The sequence below is a fragment of the Corythoichthys intestinalis genome, chromosome 5, assembly GCF_030265065.1.
Source record: "Corythoichthys intestinalis isolate RoL2023-P3 chromosome 5, ASM3026506v1, whole genome shotgun sequence".
In the NCBI taxonomy this organism is placed as follows: domain Eukaryota; kingdom Metazoa; phylum Chordata; class Actinopteri; order Syngnathiformes; family Syngnathidae; genus Corythoichthys; species Corythoichthys intestinalis.
This window is the reverse complement of record NC_080399.1, coordinates 24760567-24779222: the sequence shown is the minus strand read 5'-3', so window position 1 is coordinate 24779222 and position 18656 is coordinate 24760567. Positions and strand designations below refer to the sequence as shown.

At 39.6% G+C, this 18656-nt stretch overlaps 1 protein-coding gene across 1 annotated transcript; it reads right to left on the bottom strand.

Annotated features, from left to right (window-relative positions):
- Positions 1-3146: 3146 nt before the first annotated feature.
- On the bottom strand, positions 3147-13265 carry adm2b (adrenomedullin 2b). The gene is made up of 2 exons (XM_057837201.1): positions 13018-13265; positions 3147-5786 (listed from the first exon to the last, which is right to left on the bottom strand). Exons 1-2 carry the CDS (start codon positions 13125-13127, stop codon positions 5438-5440), a joined length of 459 nt encoding a protein of 152 aa, XP_057693184.1. The 5' UTR covers positions 13128-13265; the 3' UTR covers positions 3147-5437.
- Positions 13266-18656: the final 5391 nt, after the last annotated feature.

Genomic DNA, 18656 nt, shown 5'->3' with positions numbered 1-18656 from the left:
GGTTAAATACTTCTCCATCATCAAAGGTTTTCGAAATATACCATGACAATACTTAAAGCAACACAATGTAACTTTTCAACCTTTATAAAATATTCATATTTATAAATATTTGTGATGATACATGGACTGACAACTAGCTGAATGACACCTCTTTTGTATCTTGAGGGGGTCTGTATCACTTTCACCGGCACTAATTTATGTTTGAGGAACCCTGCCACACAAAAAGAACTACAAATGTGTTGACTGCTTTACAGCATACGTCACTTCCCCTTAAATTTTAAAGACCGAAGTCGATGCGAATGCTTTCGCGCAAAGTCTGCAAAGATGGCCGAGCAACAAAAGAGACAATAAGTTTTGTTCAAGGAGGAAAAAAAGGAAGGCTACCAGGGATAAAACGATACTCAAGAAAAAATATTGGCCCGCCTTTTATTTGCTGCTGTGACAAACAGCGCTGACGAGTTCGGGTGGGATGGTTGGGTTAGCCACACTAAGCCACACGGTTGCTAACCGTCATGTTTAGCCACAACTGATTCATTACCTTACTACTTATTCAGCCTTCACACAGTTGCTGGAAACAGAAATGACATTTAATCCATCCGCGGGCGACCATGAGATAATGATTGTACGACACTGTGCGGGTGTGCGCTGGCCCTAATGGGAAACGGAGTCTTTCTTAAAGCAAAACACTACCGGTTTTGTTCACCGGTGTCGCTAAGATCGACCAAAACTGAAAAGTTACCTATTTTTGCTTTAAATATATATATATACAGTGGGGCAAATAAGTGTTTAGTCAACCACCAATTGTGCAAGTTCTCCTACTTGAAAAGATTAGAGAGGCTTGTAATTGTCAACATGGGTAAATCTCAACCATGAAAGACAGAATGTGGAGAAAAAAAAATAAAAAATCACGTTGTTTGATTTTTAAAGAATTTATTTCCAAATTAGAGTGGAAAATAAGTATTTGGTCACCTACAAACAAGCAAGATTTCTGGCTGTCAAAGAGGTCTAACTTCTAACGAGGTCTAACGAGGCTCCACTCGTTACCTGTGGTAATGGCACCTGTTTTAACTCATTATCGGTATAAAAGACACCTGTCCATAACCTCAGTCAGTCACACTCCAAACGCCACTATGGCCAAGACCAAAGAGCTGTCGAAGGACACCAGAGACAAAATTGCTGCACCAGGCTGGGAAGACACTGCAATAGGTAAAACACTTGGTGTAAAGAAATCAAATGTGGGAGCAATTATTAGAAAATGGAAGACATAGAAGACCATTGATAATCTCCCTCCATCTGGGGCTCCATGCAAGGCTACTATCAGTAACACAATGCGCCGCCAGGGACTCAAATCCTTCACTGCCAGACGTGTCCCCCTGCTGCTGAAGCCAGTACACGTCCAGGCCCGTCTGCGGTTCGCTAGAGAGCATTTGGATGATCCAGAAGAGGACTGGGAGAATGTGTTATGGTCAGATGAAACCAAAATAGAACTTTTTGGTAGAAACACAGGTTCTTGTGTTTGGAGGAGAAAGAATACTGAATTGCATCCGAAGAACACCATACCCACTGTGAAGCATGGAGGTGGAAACATAATGATTTGAGGCTGTTTTTCTGCAAAGGGACCAGGACGACTGATCTGTGTAAAGGAAAGAATGACTGGGGCCATGTATCGAGAGATTTTAAGTGAAAATCTCCTTCCATCAGCAAGGGCAATGAAGATGAGACGTGGCTGGGTCTTTCAGCATGACAATGGTCCTGGACAATGGCTTCGTAAGAAGCATTTCAAGGCCCTGGAGTGGCCTAGCCAGTCTCCAGATCTCAACCCCATAGAATATCTGTGGAGGGAGTTGAAAGTCCATGTTGCCCAACGACAGCCCCAAAACATCATTGCTCTAGAAGAGATCTGCATGGAGGAATGGGCCAAAATACCAGCAACAGTGTGTGAAAAGCTTGTGAAGAGTTACAGAAAACCTTTGGACTCCAAAACGGCTGGGCGGACAGTTGTACTTTGTTTCTGGGAGTGTTCTTAGATGGGTTTGATCTCTGTGCGCCTCCATTTAGTGCGGAAAATTAATTCAAAACTACCAAAATTAGTATAGAAAATCCCTGATTGTGGAGGCGATAGCACCGTCAACTGCGACGATACATTGTGGCTGAGAGTACTCTGCAACAAGATGCTGGATTTCAAATAAATGTACAATTTTCCGGAATATTATTAAGGAATTCATTTCGGCTGTATATTCATGCTGTAGGAACTGTTATTCATTATGTGTTACGCCCGCAATGCTTCATGGGTAGTTGTGGCAACCATGACACGGAGTGATGGTTGCCGTTGTTATGTTCTGGTGTTTTCTGTTTAGTAAAGTTGCTGTCTCTTGCGGTCATGCGGTGTATGGGGGACAGGAGCAGCAGAAGTGTGAAACACATAAACTGTCTCTCATTCTTCTTCACGTCGCTCGCCACAATACTGTACACAGTCATGGAAATGCAATTGCTTATTCACTAACCCCTTTATGGTGTCCTTTTACTATTACTACATTACAGTTGCATCTCTAAGGAAAGTATGTTTTATCTGCCATTCACACAAACCCGAGCAATGCCTGGCTATATTGCTCGTGTTTAATGGATTGGACTTCTAGCACTGTCAATGGCAGCTAAGGGGTTAATGAAAATGACTTCATTATTTGTTTTAAAAGACTTTCGTTTTGTGCTCCTCTGTATCAAGGGGCAGAGAGTTTGACATCTTCTGTTTACTTGTGGTCATGTATAGAGTAGGTCATTTAAAGTATAATGTAGATCAGGCATGTTGCCAGCAGTCGCTCACCCGGTCTTGTTTGTTGTCTCAGAGCAGAGATCAATGACACAGATGACATTCAGCCGAAGTCGTCACATTTTCGTAGGACGGGAGGCCAATGAATGACTTTGTTTGTGTGGTTAGGTCAGTGTGTGAGTGACTATATTGATGTGTATGCATGTGTTTATGGTTGGTTATTTCTATTATTAACGTGCGTTTTCAACTGGATGTTTCTTGTACGTATAATGGGCAAAGTACATGTGAATTTTGTGCATGTCTTTGTGTAGTTTTTCTCTGTTTTGTAACATTGTATCTCTAACAAGATGTAGAAACTGTGGTACAGGTTAGGGTGGAGTTTTATTACACAATGTTTGCACTTACAAATAAACATTTTCAGAGTTAACATTTCATGAAATGAAATTGATGTTTCAGTAACGTATACTGTATTTGCAATATTAAATACAGTTAGGCTCCAGGCGAAGACCAATTCCGTGCCTGTGTTGTAATTGTTCACCTCAAATAACACAAAAAGTCCTCCACACTTGGATCAAACAGATCAAAGGCACACAAGCCATGAAAATTCATTCCGTCAAATTCGGCCTGACTGAATTACTTGGTTTAATGAGTTCTAGCATCCTTTTAAAACCTCCTACCCTTATTGGTTTAAACTGCGTGGGTGGATCTTTTGGCTGGTTATCTAATGTTTCTGTTTATTTGTGGTCAGCTCGTCAAAAAGCTTTTAGTTCACTGGAATTGTCCTGAGGCACAACATTGGGTACATCAGAAAAATCTAAGGACAATGTCTGATCTCAGCAAAGCATAAAAAAAAAACAACTTCTGATCCCATTTATTGAGTTGTCACATTGGTCGAGAATTAACCCAGAGAGAAAGATTGGATACGAAGAACAAAATACATACATACAAAGAAGTTTTTTCTTTATTTGCAAGGTCAAATGCACCTTAATGCAACCTAAAATACCACTGTCGGGCAACTTTTTTGGGGGGGGAGTCAGCAAGATCTAATCAGGATTGTTTGTAACCCAGGCAGAGGACTGTCCTCTGCTAATATCACTTCTATTTTATTGTAAAGGCATATGTTAACACAACTCTTGTATTCATTGATATACTGTAGGTCTACCTAATAAAATATCATGTTATTGCGTGATATATTATTTCATTATTTACAATTAAAACCATTAACATAAAATAAATAGTAGTTCCCTCTTTTTTTCTGGAATAAGTAGAATAAAACAGGTTAAATGTCTGTGAAATTGCATTTAAAAAATGACCAAGACAGTATGTATTTAATAATGTAAATAAAAACAATTAGAATTTACCGTATTTCTCAGACTATAAGTTGCAGTTTTTTTTCATAGTTTGGCTGGGGGTGTGACTTATACTCAGGAATGACTTATGTGTGAAATTATTAACACATTATTATATCATTTCACATGTTATTTTGGTGTTTTGGAGTGACACTGATGGTTTGGTAAACTTGTTAGCATGTCCTTTATGCTATAGTTATCTGAATAACTCTTAATAGCTATATTACGGTAACATACAGGCCACATTCGCATTTTGTTGTTCATGCTTCGTGTAACATTATCATACTGTACACTTATTCAGCATGTTGTTCTCTATTGTATTTTTATTTTAAATTGCCTTTCAAGATGACATACAGTGTATCACAAAAGTGAGTACACCCCTCGCATTTCTGCAGATATTGAAGTATATAACAAGAAAGCCCGCCCGTCTCATCAGACCATAGGACATGGTTCCAGTAATCCATGTGGTTTGTTGACATGTCTTCAGCAAACTGTTTGCGGGCTTACTTGTTTACCGTCAAAAGAGGCTTCCTCCTGGGGTGACAGCCATGCACACCAATTTGATGTAGAGTGCAGCGTATGGTCTGAGCACTAACAGGCTGACCCACCACCTCTTCAATCTCTGCAACAATGCTGACAGCACTCCTGTAACGAGTCATGATATTTTGGAGGGAAAATGACAAGCAGTACTCAATTTGGACATTTAGGGATGTACATAGTTTCTAAGGGGTGCACTCACTTTTGTTGCCAGGGGTTTAGATATTAACAGCTATATTTTGAGTTATTTTGAGGGAAAATAAATCAACTCTATTAAATAAGCTGCACACAGACTACTTTTCATTGTGTCAAAGATTCATTTTGTCAGTGTTGTCCGATGAAAAGATATACTTAAGTATCTGCAGAAATGCGAGGGGTGTACTCACTTTTGTGATACACTGTATCTATTCTATGTGTTGGACTTCATCAAGTAAATTTCCCCCGAAAATGAGACTTATACTCTGGTCCGACTTATGTTTCTTTTTCCCTCTTCATTGGGCATTTTATGGCTGGTGTGACTTATACTCAGGTGCGACTTGTAGTCCAAAAAATACGGTATATGTTTTAATGAAGTCTTTTTAAAGAAAACTTGTCTATATTAATACAAGAAATAATACATAAATAAGAGATGAGATGAGATGAAGTTAAGGTCTTTTTGTGTTTGAATTTTCAAGATGACCCTAAAAGGTATACTGAAAATTTGAACAAAATGTTCAAAGGTTTGGTTAGAAAAGGTCAAATATGGGGTAGAGTTCTAAAAATCCTCAACTGCCACTTCCAAATCTCAGCCATAACTGTGAGGACTGCGAGGATTGACGGGGGAGGAGTCTTCCCTGCCGCTGCGTCCAATCAGCTGGTAGAGGCGATGGCTAAGGTTTTGCACCTGGCAGGTGCCCAGAACACAGCCTGCCCTCATTAATTGCGCTTTGGCCCTTCGTCTGTTGGTGTGGCGACGTCCTCGGGATTGACCCCGCTTGCCAGTCCGTGCTTTCCACTCCATTTCAGACCACCTTGGTCGGGGCTCTTCCTTCATAATGATCCGCCAGATTAAACGGCTCTCAGCCAGTGTGATGGCGACGGAGTAATCGGATGTAACTGTTGCAAAGAAGGAAGACATCATTCGTTTGGATAACCTGGAAGGCACACAAGAATACATTTTAGGGGTCCTGAATACGACAACCAATATATATGTTGAAAGTTGGGGGGGGGGCGGGGGGAACTATAATTAGCTCATTGACCGCCATTGACGGTGATAGATGTCCAATCCATTTGAAGTGGGAGGGCTCGCAGCGAAATGGATTAACCAAGGGTGTAGGTTTGGTCTCAACATTGGTAGGGATGATATAACAGCATTACCTGCATGTACACTTTTTGCTGGGGACGAGACAATAATAAGACCAAACAGATTGGGTGAACGGGGTTCAGGGCTATTTCTCACGAAAATGAACATAATTAATTTAGAGACAAAATGATCAATGCAAAATAAATATGTATTAACTTCTGCTAACTCATGTGTATTGTTCAGGTGATACACAGTTTGATTTAAACTTGTTTTCAAAAACTACTACAGAAACATTTTGAAAACTTCCAGAATAAATCTCTGGATTTTATTGCTAAATTTAAATTGTATTAACATACACAATAAATACAAACTTGTTAATAATCTCTTAACTATCCAAAAATGCACAAAAAAAACCATTTGTCTTAAGAGAACGTCACTTTTTTAAATAGGGGAATTACCACTTGTTTCATATAAAGGATTTTTTTTTTTTTTTTTTTTAATGTGGGCGGGCAGGTGTACTACTTAACCTGTACATGGAACTACAGTTGTGGTCAAAAGTTTACATACACTTGTGAAGAACATAATGTCATGGCTCTCTTGAGTTTCCAGTTATTTCTACAACTCTGATTTTTCTCTGATAGAGTGATTGGAACAGATACTTCTTTGTCACAAAAAACATTCATGAAGTTTGGGTCTTTTATGACTTTATTATGGGTGAACAGAAAAAAGTGATCAAATCTGCTGGGTCAAAAATATACACACAGCAGCGCTAATATTTGGTAACATGTCCCTTGGCCATTTTCACTTCAATTAGGCGCTTTTGGTAGCCATCCACAATCTTCTGGCAAGCTTCTGGTTGAATCTTTGACCACTCCTCTTGACAGAATTGGTGCAGTTCAGTTAAATTTGATGGCTTTCTGACATGGACTTGTTTCTTCAGCATTGTCCACAAGTTCTCATTGGGGTTTAAGTCAGGACTTTGGGAAGGCCATTCGAAAACCTTAATTCTAGCCTGATTTAGCCATTCCATTACCACTTTTGATGTGTGTTTGGGGTCATTGTCCTGTTGGAACACCCAACTGCGCCCAAGACCCAATCTTCTGGCTGATGATGTTAGGTTATCTTAAGAATTTGAAGGTAATCCTCCTTCTTCATTATCCCATTTACTCTCTGTAAAGCACCAGTTCCACTGGCAGCAAAACAGCCCCACAGCATAATACTACCACCACCGTGCTTGACGGTAGGCATGGTGTACTTGGGGTTAAAGGCCTGACCTTTTCTCCTCCAAACATATTGCTGGGCATTGTGGCCAAACAGCTCGATTTTTGTTTCGTCTGACCACAGAACTTTCCTCCAGGAGGTCTTATCTTTGTCCATGTGATCAGCAGCAAACTTCAGTTGAGCCTTAAGGTGCTGCTTTTGGAGCAAGGGCTTCCTTCTTGCACGGCAGCCTCTCAGTCCATGGAGATGCAAAACACGCTTGTCTGTGGACACTGACACCTGTGTTCCAGCAGCTTCTAATTCTTGGCAGATCTGCTTTTTGGTGATTCTCGGTTGAATCTTCACCCTCCTGACCAATTTTCTCTCAGCAGCAGGTGATAGCTTGCGATTTCTTCCTGATCGTGGCAATGACAAAACAGTGCCATGCACTTTATACTTACAAACAATTGTTTGCACTGTTGCTCTTGGGACCTGCAACTGCTTTGAAATGGCTCCAAGTGACTTTCCTGACTTGTTCAAGTCAATGATTGTTCAAGTCAATAATCACTCACAAGAAATTGCTAATTGCAATACAGTGTTGCTGTATGTATATTTTTGACCCAGCAGATTTGATCACTTTTTCTGTTAACCCATAATAAAGTCATAAAAGAACCAAACTTCATGAATGTTTTTTGTGACAAAGAAGTATCTGTTCCAATCACTCTATCGGAGAAAAATCAGAGTTGTAGAAATAACTGGAAACTCAAGAGAGCCATGACATTATGTTTTTCACAAGTGTATGTAAACTTGTGACCACAACTGTACATGTTAGCCTACATTGTCCTTCACCACAAGAGAAACACGTTTCTTTAGTTAACGCTTTCATCTTGCTCTCCCTTTTTTTCATCTCTAAAGTGCATCAGTGGGTTGAGCAATTATGGATAAAATCTAAATCGGTATTAATTAAATTTTTTACCTCGATTAAGATTATTTGGAAAAAAATGCATAGGCTGCAAATAGAAATATTTTCAAATAAATAATGTAGAAAATAAATAAATCCATTTTAATTAATAAATAAATACATTAATAGGTATCTGGTTTCAAAAGTGTAAAATCACAACATCGCCGTTTACAAGAAGAATAGCATCGGGATGTGTTATTCTGACTGTCAGCACTTTCCTGTGAAACAAAGACTCTCTAAGCAGCTTGCTCATGTTTTTCTGGTTCTCTAGTTTCTAGCAGAGTTCACTACATTTCTCACGGTTTAATTAACGTTAACAGTAGAAAACACTCACAGGAGGAAACTTGTAAGCAGCTTCCTACTCGAGTTATGCAGGTTCACACAGTTTAATGTTATGCTCACTCTGATGCAGGTCAGACTTTCAGTAGTAAAATAACAGGTGTGTTCCCCAACTCCACAACATTGACGTCTTTTTACATTATTTACAGTGGCTGCTGCTGCTGCTGCTGCTGGCTTAAAAAAAAACTTCTAATACCCCTCCTCTTCGAAGGGGGCGAAGGAGGTGGCATGTCATCAAAATATAATTCTGTCGGGGCTGTGTGTGTGTGTGTGTGTGGGGGGGGGGGAGTCAAGTCATCAGCCAATCAAATGTGCATTTGAGGGGGGGAAAAAATGTACCGGTACATTCAGCAAGTGAAAAGGGGATAAATATAAGTCTGAACACAATGAAAATAATTCACCCAATAATGGTAGGGTCAAGTATATGGGAAGACAATCTAAAATTTCAGCGGTCTCAAACCGACTCCACAAAGGGCCGCAGTGGGTCCTGGTTTTTGTTCCAACAGATCCAGCACAAACAGTTCAACCAATGAGGTTTCTACTAACATAAGCAGCACCTGATTGCAATCAACTGATTACACTTGTAAGAAACCAGATTGGTGAAAAGGTATTTGTCTCGTTTGGTTGGAATGAAATCCAGTACCCCCTGCGGCCCTTTGAGGACCGGTTTGAGACCACTGATCTAAATGATGTATTTAACTGAACTCATAGTTGGTAGTGTTATGTCCCTACTGTCCCTATGCAAACCTACGCTAAATTCACAGAATAAGGATGAAAAGAGCCACATGATTGGACGTCTATTATCGCCAATGGAATTAGAATTTTGTGCAAGAAGGGGCTTATGAAAAAAACAAAACAGTAAGTAGAGTGTTAACAGCAGCTCTTACACTTTGAAGAAGGACTTCGAAGTACTTTTCTTCTCACCTCCCTGCTGTCTTGCCATAACAATACCCTTTAAATGTTTTTTTTCTCCTTCCCATTTATGGCCCCTCTCTGGATTTTAGAGTGGTGACTGGGATTAACACTGTGAGACTCAAATCAATTGCTGCTGAAAATTAATGAACTAATTGACGGCGATAGACGTCCAATCTATTTGAACTGGTAGTGCTTGCAGCAATCATTCACCAGAAATGTAACTCCTCTTCCAAGAAACAGCACCGTTTATTTCCTCCGTCAAAGCCCTTAATTACAAAAGGTATGTCCACATTAAGATTTCCTTTTCTGCCTTTAACGGTACTTGTTGCCAGTGACAGTATTATGTTAAATCCGTCACGCTCTCTTCCATTTTGTACTTTCCCACCAGTCGCTGATTTTCAGCAGCCCCCTGCTGTGCAAACTTTTATGAAGCTCGTTTTTTTCCTTCTTACATAATAGTACAAGAACAAGATCTCGCTGTGCATCTGTCAAAAATAAACTAGAAACAGATTTTTTTAACAGGCATAAATATGCTCCTTTTCAACGAAGTTACATTATTGCTTATTGATGACATTCACATAAAAACAAATCATGGTCGACCTCATCTTGGCGGGTGGGCTTTTAACCACAAGACGGCCCCCCGCTACGCACATGTGTCTGCTAAATCACCCTCACCTCCATCTCACCTCTAGGCCGCCGAGAGGAATGAACTCATTCCTCAATCTCACGACTTTGTTGTGCTCTACTACAATGCTTGAGAACCTTGTTTGGCATGAAACCTGTTGATTAGATCCGGGCGGTCATCTTTATTGACACTGACTGTCCCCCCAAAATGTGTTTAGTGCTGGCCAAAGGTATCGGAACCCCTGCAATTCTGTCAGATAATGCTCAATTTCTCCCAGAAAATGATTGCAATTACAAATTCTTTGGCAGTATCTTCATTTATTTTGCTTGCAATGAAAAAACACAAAAGACAACGGGGAAAAAATTAAATCATTATCATTTTCACAAAACTCCAAAAATGGGCTGGACAAAAGTATTGGCACCCTAAGCCTAATACTTGGTGGCACAACCTTTAGAAAAAATAACTGAACAACCGCTTCCCGTATCCATCAATGAGTTTCTTACAATGCACTGCTGGAATTTTAGACCATTCCTTCTTTGGCCAACTGCTCCAGGTCTCTGAGATTTGAAGGGTGTCTTCTCCAAACTGCCATTTTCAGATCCACAGGTGTTCTATGGGATTCAGGTCTGGACTCATTGCTGGCCACTTTAGAAGTCTCCAGTGCTTTCTCCAAAACCATTTTCTAGTGCCTTTTGAAGTGTGTTTTGGGTCATTGTCCTGGTGGAAGACCCATGACCTCTGAGGGAGACCAAGCTTACTCACACTGGACCCTAAATTATGCTGCAAAATGTGTTGGTAGTCTTCAGACTTCATAATGCCATGCACACGGTCAATCAGTCCAGTGCCAGAGGCAGGAAAGCAACCCCAAAACATCAGGGACCCTCTGCCATGTTTGACTGTGGGGACCGTGTTCTTTTCATTTTTGAAGGCCTCGTTTTTTTCCCTGCAAACTCTTTGTTGATGCCTTTTCCCAAAAAGCTCTACTTTTGTCTTATCTGACCAGAGAACATTCTTCCAAAACGTTTTTGGCTCTCTCAGGTAGGTTTTGGGGCAGACTCCAGCCTGGCTTTTTTATGTCTCTGGGTCAGAAGTTGGGTCTTCCTGGGTATCCTACCATAGAGTCTTTTTTTTCATTCAGATGCCGACTTATAGAACCGGTTGACACTGTTGTACCCTCGGACTGACGCACAGCTTGAAATTGTTTGGATGTTAGTCGAGGTTGTTTATCCACCATCTGCACAATCTTTTGCTGAAATCTCTCATCAATTTTTCTTTTCAGTCCACATCTAGGGAGGTTAGCCTCAGTGCCATGGGCTTTACACATATTGATGTTACCGCGCATGGTAGACACAGGAACATTCAGGTTTTTGGAGATGGACTTGAGATTGCCCATGCTTCCTCACAATTTTGCTTTTCAAGTCCTCAGACAGTTCTTTGGTCTTCCTTCTTTTCTCCATGCTCAATGTGGTATGCACAAGGACACAGGGCAGAGGTTGAGTCAACTTTATTCCATTTTAACTGGCTGCAAGTGTGATTTAGTGATTGCAACCAACTGTTATGTGCCACAGGCAAGTAACAGGTGCTGTTAATTACACAAATTAGAGAAGTATCACATGGTTTTTTGAATAGTGCCAATACTTTTGTCTGGCCCATTTTTGGATTTTTGTGTAAAAATGATAATGATTTTTTTTTTTTTTTTTCCATTCTCTTTTTTGTGTTTTCATTGCAAGCAAAATATATGAAGATATTACTACCGAAGCATTTGTAATTGCAATCATTTTCCGGGAGAAATTGAGCATTATCTGACAGAAATGCAGGAAGGCCAATACTTTTGGCCAACACTGTATATGGTAAAATTAAAACAATGTACCGGTATATTTGCAAAATACAGATAAATACCCTGACTCGTGACTGATTTTGGTCGTTGGTTTTCTTTTTTTTTTTTTTTTTTTTTTTTTGGTCTTTGGTTTAAGGTATGATTGAATTTCAGATACTATACAGTACTACGGACTCCCATAAAGCCATGAAAGCACTGTAGTGTCATAGAATGTGGGCAAGCAGAGCCCACATGCATGGTTTTTTATTTTTTTTTAATTTGAAAGAGATATACCCGTCTAAATTCACCAACATGGATATGACAGTATGTACACTTTTTTGCAAAAATTATTTATTTTACATTGTCTTGTTTGCGTTTGTTTTTAAACAGTTTTTTTTGTTTTGTTTTTTTGTTACTTGGTAATTTAATATTTTTTTGTTCGTGAAAAAAAAAAAACATTGGTCTTTTTTTAATTGAGTATTCATTGGGGAAAAAATGGCCAGACTGCTGCGTTTCTCTGGATTTAAGCTGTTCATTATTATTATTATAATTTTAAGTATATTACCTTTAACCATAAATCTTATAAAATTTTATTCTCAGTATATCATCCAGTATATATATATCATTATATCATTCAGTAAATGATAGCTACATTTTTAAACATTTCCTCTTTCACATAACACAATGATTTTAAGTTATCTACATAATAAGACAAAAGATTAAGAGCTAGAAAACAAAAAAACTGAGTTTAACTTAAAAGTGCAAAGTTGACCTTCTCTGAATCAAGCCTCCAGGTGGATGCCTGATTTTAAACGCATATAAAAACATGCAGTAGGTACAACTGAAGTGAAGTAAGTACTGTACTATTATAAGATTTAAGGCAATTATTTTTTGTAATATACCAATCTTGTCTTAGTTTATCTACATGGAACAACGAGAAACAAAAACATACAAAAATAAATTGTACCTTACAGTTGAAAAATGCACAATTAGGCGAACCCATTTTTGGTGTATTAACTTGATATGCCTTAATTTGTAAACATTCCAGGTAAAGTTTACGTCATCTACTCGAAATATCAAGGCCACATAATTTTCTTGGGCCACTTTACAGGTGCACAATTTACCAAAAAACCTACAAACAAACAAAAAAAGAAGCATTTGCGCATCTGCTTGTTTAATTATGCCCGTTAAGTTTAGCAAAGGTAATTTGAGCTGAGATGTCTTACCTGTGTCTGGTACCCTGGAGGTTCTGAATACTCAACACTGCCCGGGTTTGTGTCTCCAGGGGTAAGAAACCGAGCAGCAGACACGTCCACACCGGCAGCAGCGCACACATGACAGCAGGAGCAAGGTGCGTTACAGACACATGGATTGTGCGTCTTAAACTTGAAGAAATGTACCCCTGATTGACGTATTCCTTGTATTTCAAAGTTGGACTTATTAGTCAAATAATGCTCGTGTTTTTTTAAGGTGGAGCAGCAGAAATCATTTGGGCTTTCGTTTTTAGAAAGTCTGGTTAAGGAGGGAGCAAAAGGATGAGAGGGGAGGAGGAAGGCTTACTGTATCCTTCAACAATCCCTTGAGCAACACTGGCGTCATGGAGTAGACAGTTGAATTACATGGAAAGTTTAACATCAGTGGTGGATGAAGTACTCACTTTTTTTTAGTTAAAAATAATAATAATAATAATGACATAATTAAACAAGTATCTAAGGAAAAAATACTCAAATAAAAGTACCAAAGTATTTGCTTTAAAATTTTAAAAAGTAAAAGTATTTTTTCCCGATGCAAAAATATAAATACAGACATTCATGCATACATATAGAGATCTGAGTCAGTAATCAAAGAAAGAACCAGAAAAATCATTAACTGCTCAGTTTTATTTAAAACACTGCAGAATGGAAAAAACAAGCAATAAAATTGACTGCACTGTAAACCAAAGCTTAACAAGCGCAAAAACTCCCAAATTTAGCTTAATAGCAGATTGCAAGCAACTATCAGGTGCGTACCGCCACCTAGTGTACAAGAGTGTAGGGGTTTTTATTGGTCAATACCTTATTCACCTAACTACAGGTAGTATCCGGTTTACGAACGAGTTCCGTTCCTACGCTGGCTAGCTAAGTCCCAGCTAGACAGTGAGCTAAGCTCCGAAGTGACGATGTCAGACATCTGTGTGGTTTGCTGACTTTCTTCAGCTGCTTATGACATCAACACTTGCAGAGTGAAAATAAAATAAAATGAAATTAAATCAAATCAGTCTCATCTTCCAATAAAATCAATGGCGTTCCGCAAGCAACACGTCAGTTTTGCTCATTAATCTTTATTAATATTCATGACGTTAGCAATTGTGGCTAGGCGGGTCAACTTTCCATTTGTCCCCAATAGTAAATGAGTGGAAATAGTGTACGAACGAGATGTTTACTGAGCTAAACCTACCAATACTGTCCGAAAATGATGTCCCTGGTGCCAAATTCACTGGTAAAGATGTGGAAGAACATACAAATGTTCAGTTAAAGCAGTGCTTCTCAATTATTTTCTGTTATGCCCCCCCCCTCCCAGGAAGACATAAAGGTTCCGCGACCCCCCAACTCTCTGCCGCCACTGTAAATATACTGTAGTATTATTTGTATATAAAATACTCCTCTGCATAACATTGTGTTCTCTTTAATATTAAAGAAAAAAGTAATATAGATCAGCTTACAATAAAGTTTAAAAAAAAAAAAAAAAAAGATAAAAACTCAACCCTACTGTAAAAATACACTCAAGATTTTTTCACCGTTTGATACTGAAAAATACAATTTAATAAAATCAAGAAATAATACCGTAATAAATTCAAATTGATTAGCAACATTAACTCACGAGGACAATATACCAAACAATTAGACCGAAAAAACAAAAATTAACAGAACAAAAACGACAGTGCCATTGGACAGAGGGACAGTTTATTTTTGCTGCTGGCAGTAAAAGCTCCTTTCCTATGTTGTGGAGTTATTTTGCACTGAGCAACTTGGTATGCCACCTTATATATGATTATATGACAGTGCTCGCTGGTTTATGATGTAACACTGACAAAGCCGGAGGATTGTTGGCAATATTCGGCACGTTTTTGCAGAGAAAAAATAATTCCTGCTGTCCACTGCGAACATTTTTTGACAAAGTAAATAGACCAGTCTTTCCTCGTCTCCCACTGTACTAAAAGTCAAAGCATAAAGCCAAATGCTACATACACTTTGTCATATTTCCTTGTCTTTGCTTTTAATATCTCCAGTGCTCTTGTCTGTGTGCTCTTGTTTGGTTCAAAAATATTGCGCACACGCTGAAAATGATAGCGGCACTGCCACCCACTGAGTGGATGTGCAATAACACTTTATTGTAGTACGGCAAAAAACTATGTTCCCCAAGGTCACATGCGCCACCCCCAGCATCGCTCTGTGCCCCTCTTGGGGGGCCCGCCCCACTATTTGAGTAGTACTTAGTTAAAGAGAGGGCTTAAGTGTTGAGGGGTGAAAAAGACGGGAAAAAGAGCCGAGACGACCTCATCCAGAGTTAGCTTGTTTACCGACACCTTTTTCTTGTGTGCATTGCCTTACGAAACTGACAATGACATTCTGTTTAAAAAATCTATCCTTTACCACCATATGCCCTGTCTTTCTTATATATGATATCCTATGGTTGTCTTATGTCTCTGACAGTTCTTGGGGGCAATTTACATTGCTATTTTTTTGTAGCGATCGCAAATGCTATTCGGTGACAGCCAACAAACACTTTTAATTTTTTCATTAATAACAAATCTTAATTCTGTCATTTATTCACACTTCCCCCTCACTAAAGTTGTTTTTTTTTACAACAGAAAAGGTAACAGTGGCAGTCAGATACCATTTTATTTTTTTTCAGGTCATTGATTGTCGGACAGAAGCAGCACAGCAAAACACCACGCTAAAACATAAGTAAAAATCTCAAAACGGCTTACCTCTTAGTCTCCTGAAGGACCATGGCCCCCAAGAAAATGTTTTACTGCATATGAAATGTGAATGGCTTCATCTTGCTGGCGTTAAACTGGTCTTTTGGACGTCCGCGCAAGGTGATCTATTCTTCACATTTTTTTCGCTGAGTTTTTGGTTTCGGGAAACGTATGAAGGTAACATCCGTCATATGTCGTAATGTCTAGAGTCGTTTCTACAAGTTCCATAGCAGCAGGGTTTGTTTGGCATGTTCTTTTTTTGGAGGAGATTACCGGAGAAAATAAGCAGAAATAACATGGTTTGTATGCGAGGGTGTGTCGAAAATGTCCCACTTCCACGTTACGATGGCGAGGTCACGGTCTAAAAATAGCATTCGTGCGGTACGCTATTCAAATTTGTGTTTACAAGTAGCTGCTGATAGAGCAATAACCAACGATTAGCATGTATCAATTAGCATCTGCACATCATCAAAAAGAATCACATAAACTCGCCCCAAGTATTTGACCACAATTTAAACGCACAATAAACAGTACAAAAGGGGTTATATACAGCTGTTGCCTTTGGATGCTTCACAAGCAACAAATGTGCGCACAGGCTGCCACCTTTTCCCTCGGCTGCTTCCTCATGTTTGCTTGTGCCGTCACTGCCGTGTGTGAGGTGGGTGGGTGTGTAAATGCTCTCGCATGCAGAAGTACAACTTGCTTTATTCTATGCGCCAAAAAACAAACAAACAAACAAACATGCATCACAAAACAAAAGTCAACATTAAAAAAAAAAAAAAAAAAAAGAAAATGATGAGATTCAGGCGTCGTAAAATCGAAATCGCGTAAGTCGGGTCCATCCGGGGACTACCTGTAATCAGAGGCGTAGCAAGGGTCCCCGAGGACCCCAGGCAACAATCAACATGGGGCCCTTCGAGTGTGTGCAAGTAAGGGGGACAGTTGTTCTTGGAGCAATAGCATATTTAATAAAAGTATGATAACGCCTCGGTCTCATAGAGCGCGTTTTAGGACACTCAAAGTGCCCGGCTTCTACTACATTAGGACATAAAACTACAGTAACATAGTACACTCACCACTATCTTGCTTCCTTTTCTCTTTTTTTTCTTTTTTTTTTTTTTCTTTTGTCGCTTCCAGAAGGATAACTTCTCTTCATTTTGGATATACGCCAATTAAAAAAAAGCCAAATTGCCGCTCACTCTCACTCTGAGTCAGGTGAGGGAGGGGGTGGGGGTAGTGTAGAGCGAGTGAAGGGGCCCCTTCAGGGAACTCAGACACAATGCTTTCACTGGCAGCGACAAGTGTGACAGTGCAGTAAAGCTGCGTGTGCTAAATCTGTTGGCGCTCTGGGGGCCCCTACTGGCTGGGGGCCCTAGGCAATTGCCTGGTTTGCCTAATAGGATGCGACGCCTCTGCCTGTAATCTTGCTAGCACTCGTGTTGCTGCCTCTAGTTTTCCGTTACGGTATAGTTGCATGGGGTTTATGGATTGCGCCGAAGGCATGAAAACTATCATTTATTAACTATCAGCAATGAGAGAAAAAAAGAAAACAAACAAAAGAAACATGTAACGCAGGCGACAATTTGAAAAGTAGTGGAATAAAAAGTATGGATACCTGCTACAAAAGTAAAAGTACCACTTCATTTTTGTACTCAAGTAAAGTACAGATACACAAAAATGTACTTAAGTACAAAAACGAAGTAGTTTTACTTTGTTACATTCCACCACTGGTTAACATGCATTTCATTTAACTCATTGCCTGCCATTGACGACGATAGATGTCCAAAATCCATTTGATCTGTTCATTCGCTGCCATGTCTTCCAATTCAAATGGATTGGACCTCTATTAGTGGCAGTACATTCAAATTCAGAGCTAAATTATCATTGACAGACATTCCAGTCAAAATTGATTGGACGCCTATTACCCTGAAGGGCAGAAAATGACAGTACGTACAGTATGTCAGTGCTTCTGATTGGGTTTATGCAAGGAGAGAAGGCCTCAGTGTCCCTGAAAGTCACCACTAGTTTGTCTTTGGGCATTTATACGTCAAGCCGCCAAGGTGAAACTGAAGCTATAAAATGCACATAAAATGGGCACTCGGAGCCAGCTCCTGTTTATTTACGAGGGTGACAAAAACTGTTAACACTTTGAAGTTGATTCTCTGCAGTAGCTTTCTGAAGGAGGACGAGGACACAGGTGTAGGGCTCAGATAGAGAAGCAGATTTAAAAGAACGTCCTGTACTCAGAGGTATTTTTGGCTTTTAATTAAACTGTTGAGTTGTGTGTCTGGCACTCAGCACTTTGTAGTATTACTCTACTAAGCTCACTTTTCAATTCCATGAGCTTCAACTCAGGCTGCACGTGTGCTCTAAAACTCAATCGACTCAACGACTGAGTTGTGTATTTGTACGTTTTCGTACCTTAACCTTTTGTAGGATGATGGATTCTAAACAGCTTTCATTCTGGAATGCTAGACCTCTTCAGGTTTTATTTTCAAAACAATTCCAACCATCAGCAGACGAAGTACAATTCACCTTGCTAGAACAACACACAAACAGGATTGTCAAAATCTGTCAAATCAAATTTAGGGAGTGTAGTCAGAAAAATAAATGCATAAAGTACAAATATCTGCAAAATTGACATATTTGTACTTTTTTCTGTGCTCAAAGGGGTAAGCAAACTGGTCCTTGAGGGCCGCAGTGGGTCTTTGTTCCAGCTGATTCAACACAGACAGTTTAACCAATGAGGTTTCAGTGGAAACAAGAAGCACCTGACTGCAATCAACTGATTGCACTTGGAAGAAACCAGATTGGTGAAAGGCTGTCCTCATGATGGGTATGAACAAAAACCCGCACCCACTGCAGCCCTTTGTGGAGTAGTTGCCCACCCCTGGGCTATACGGA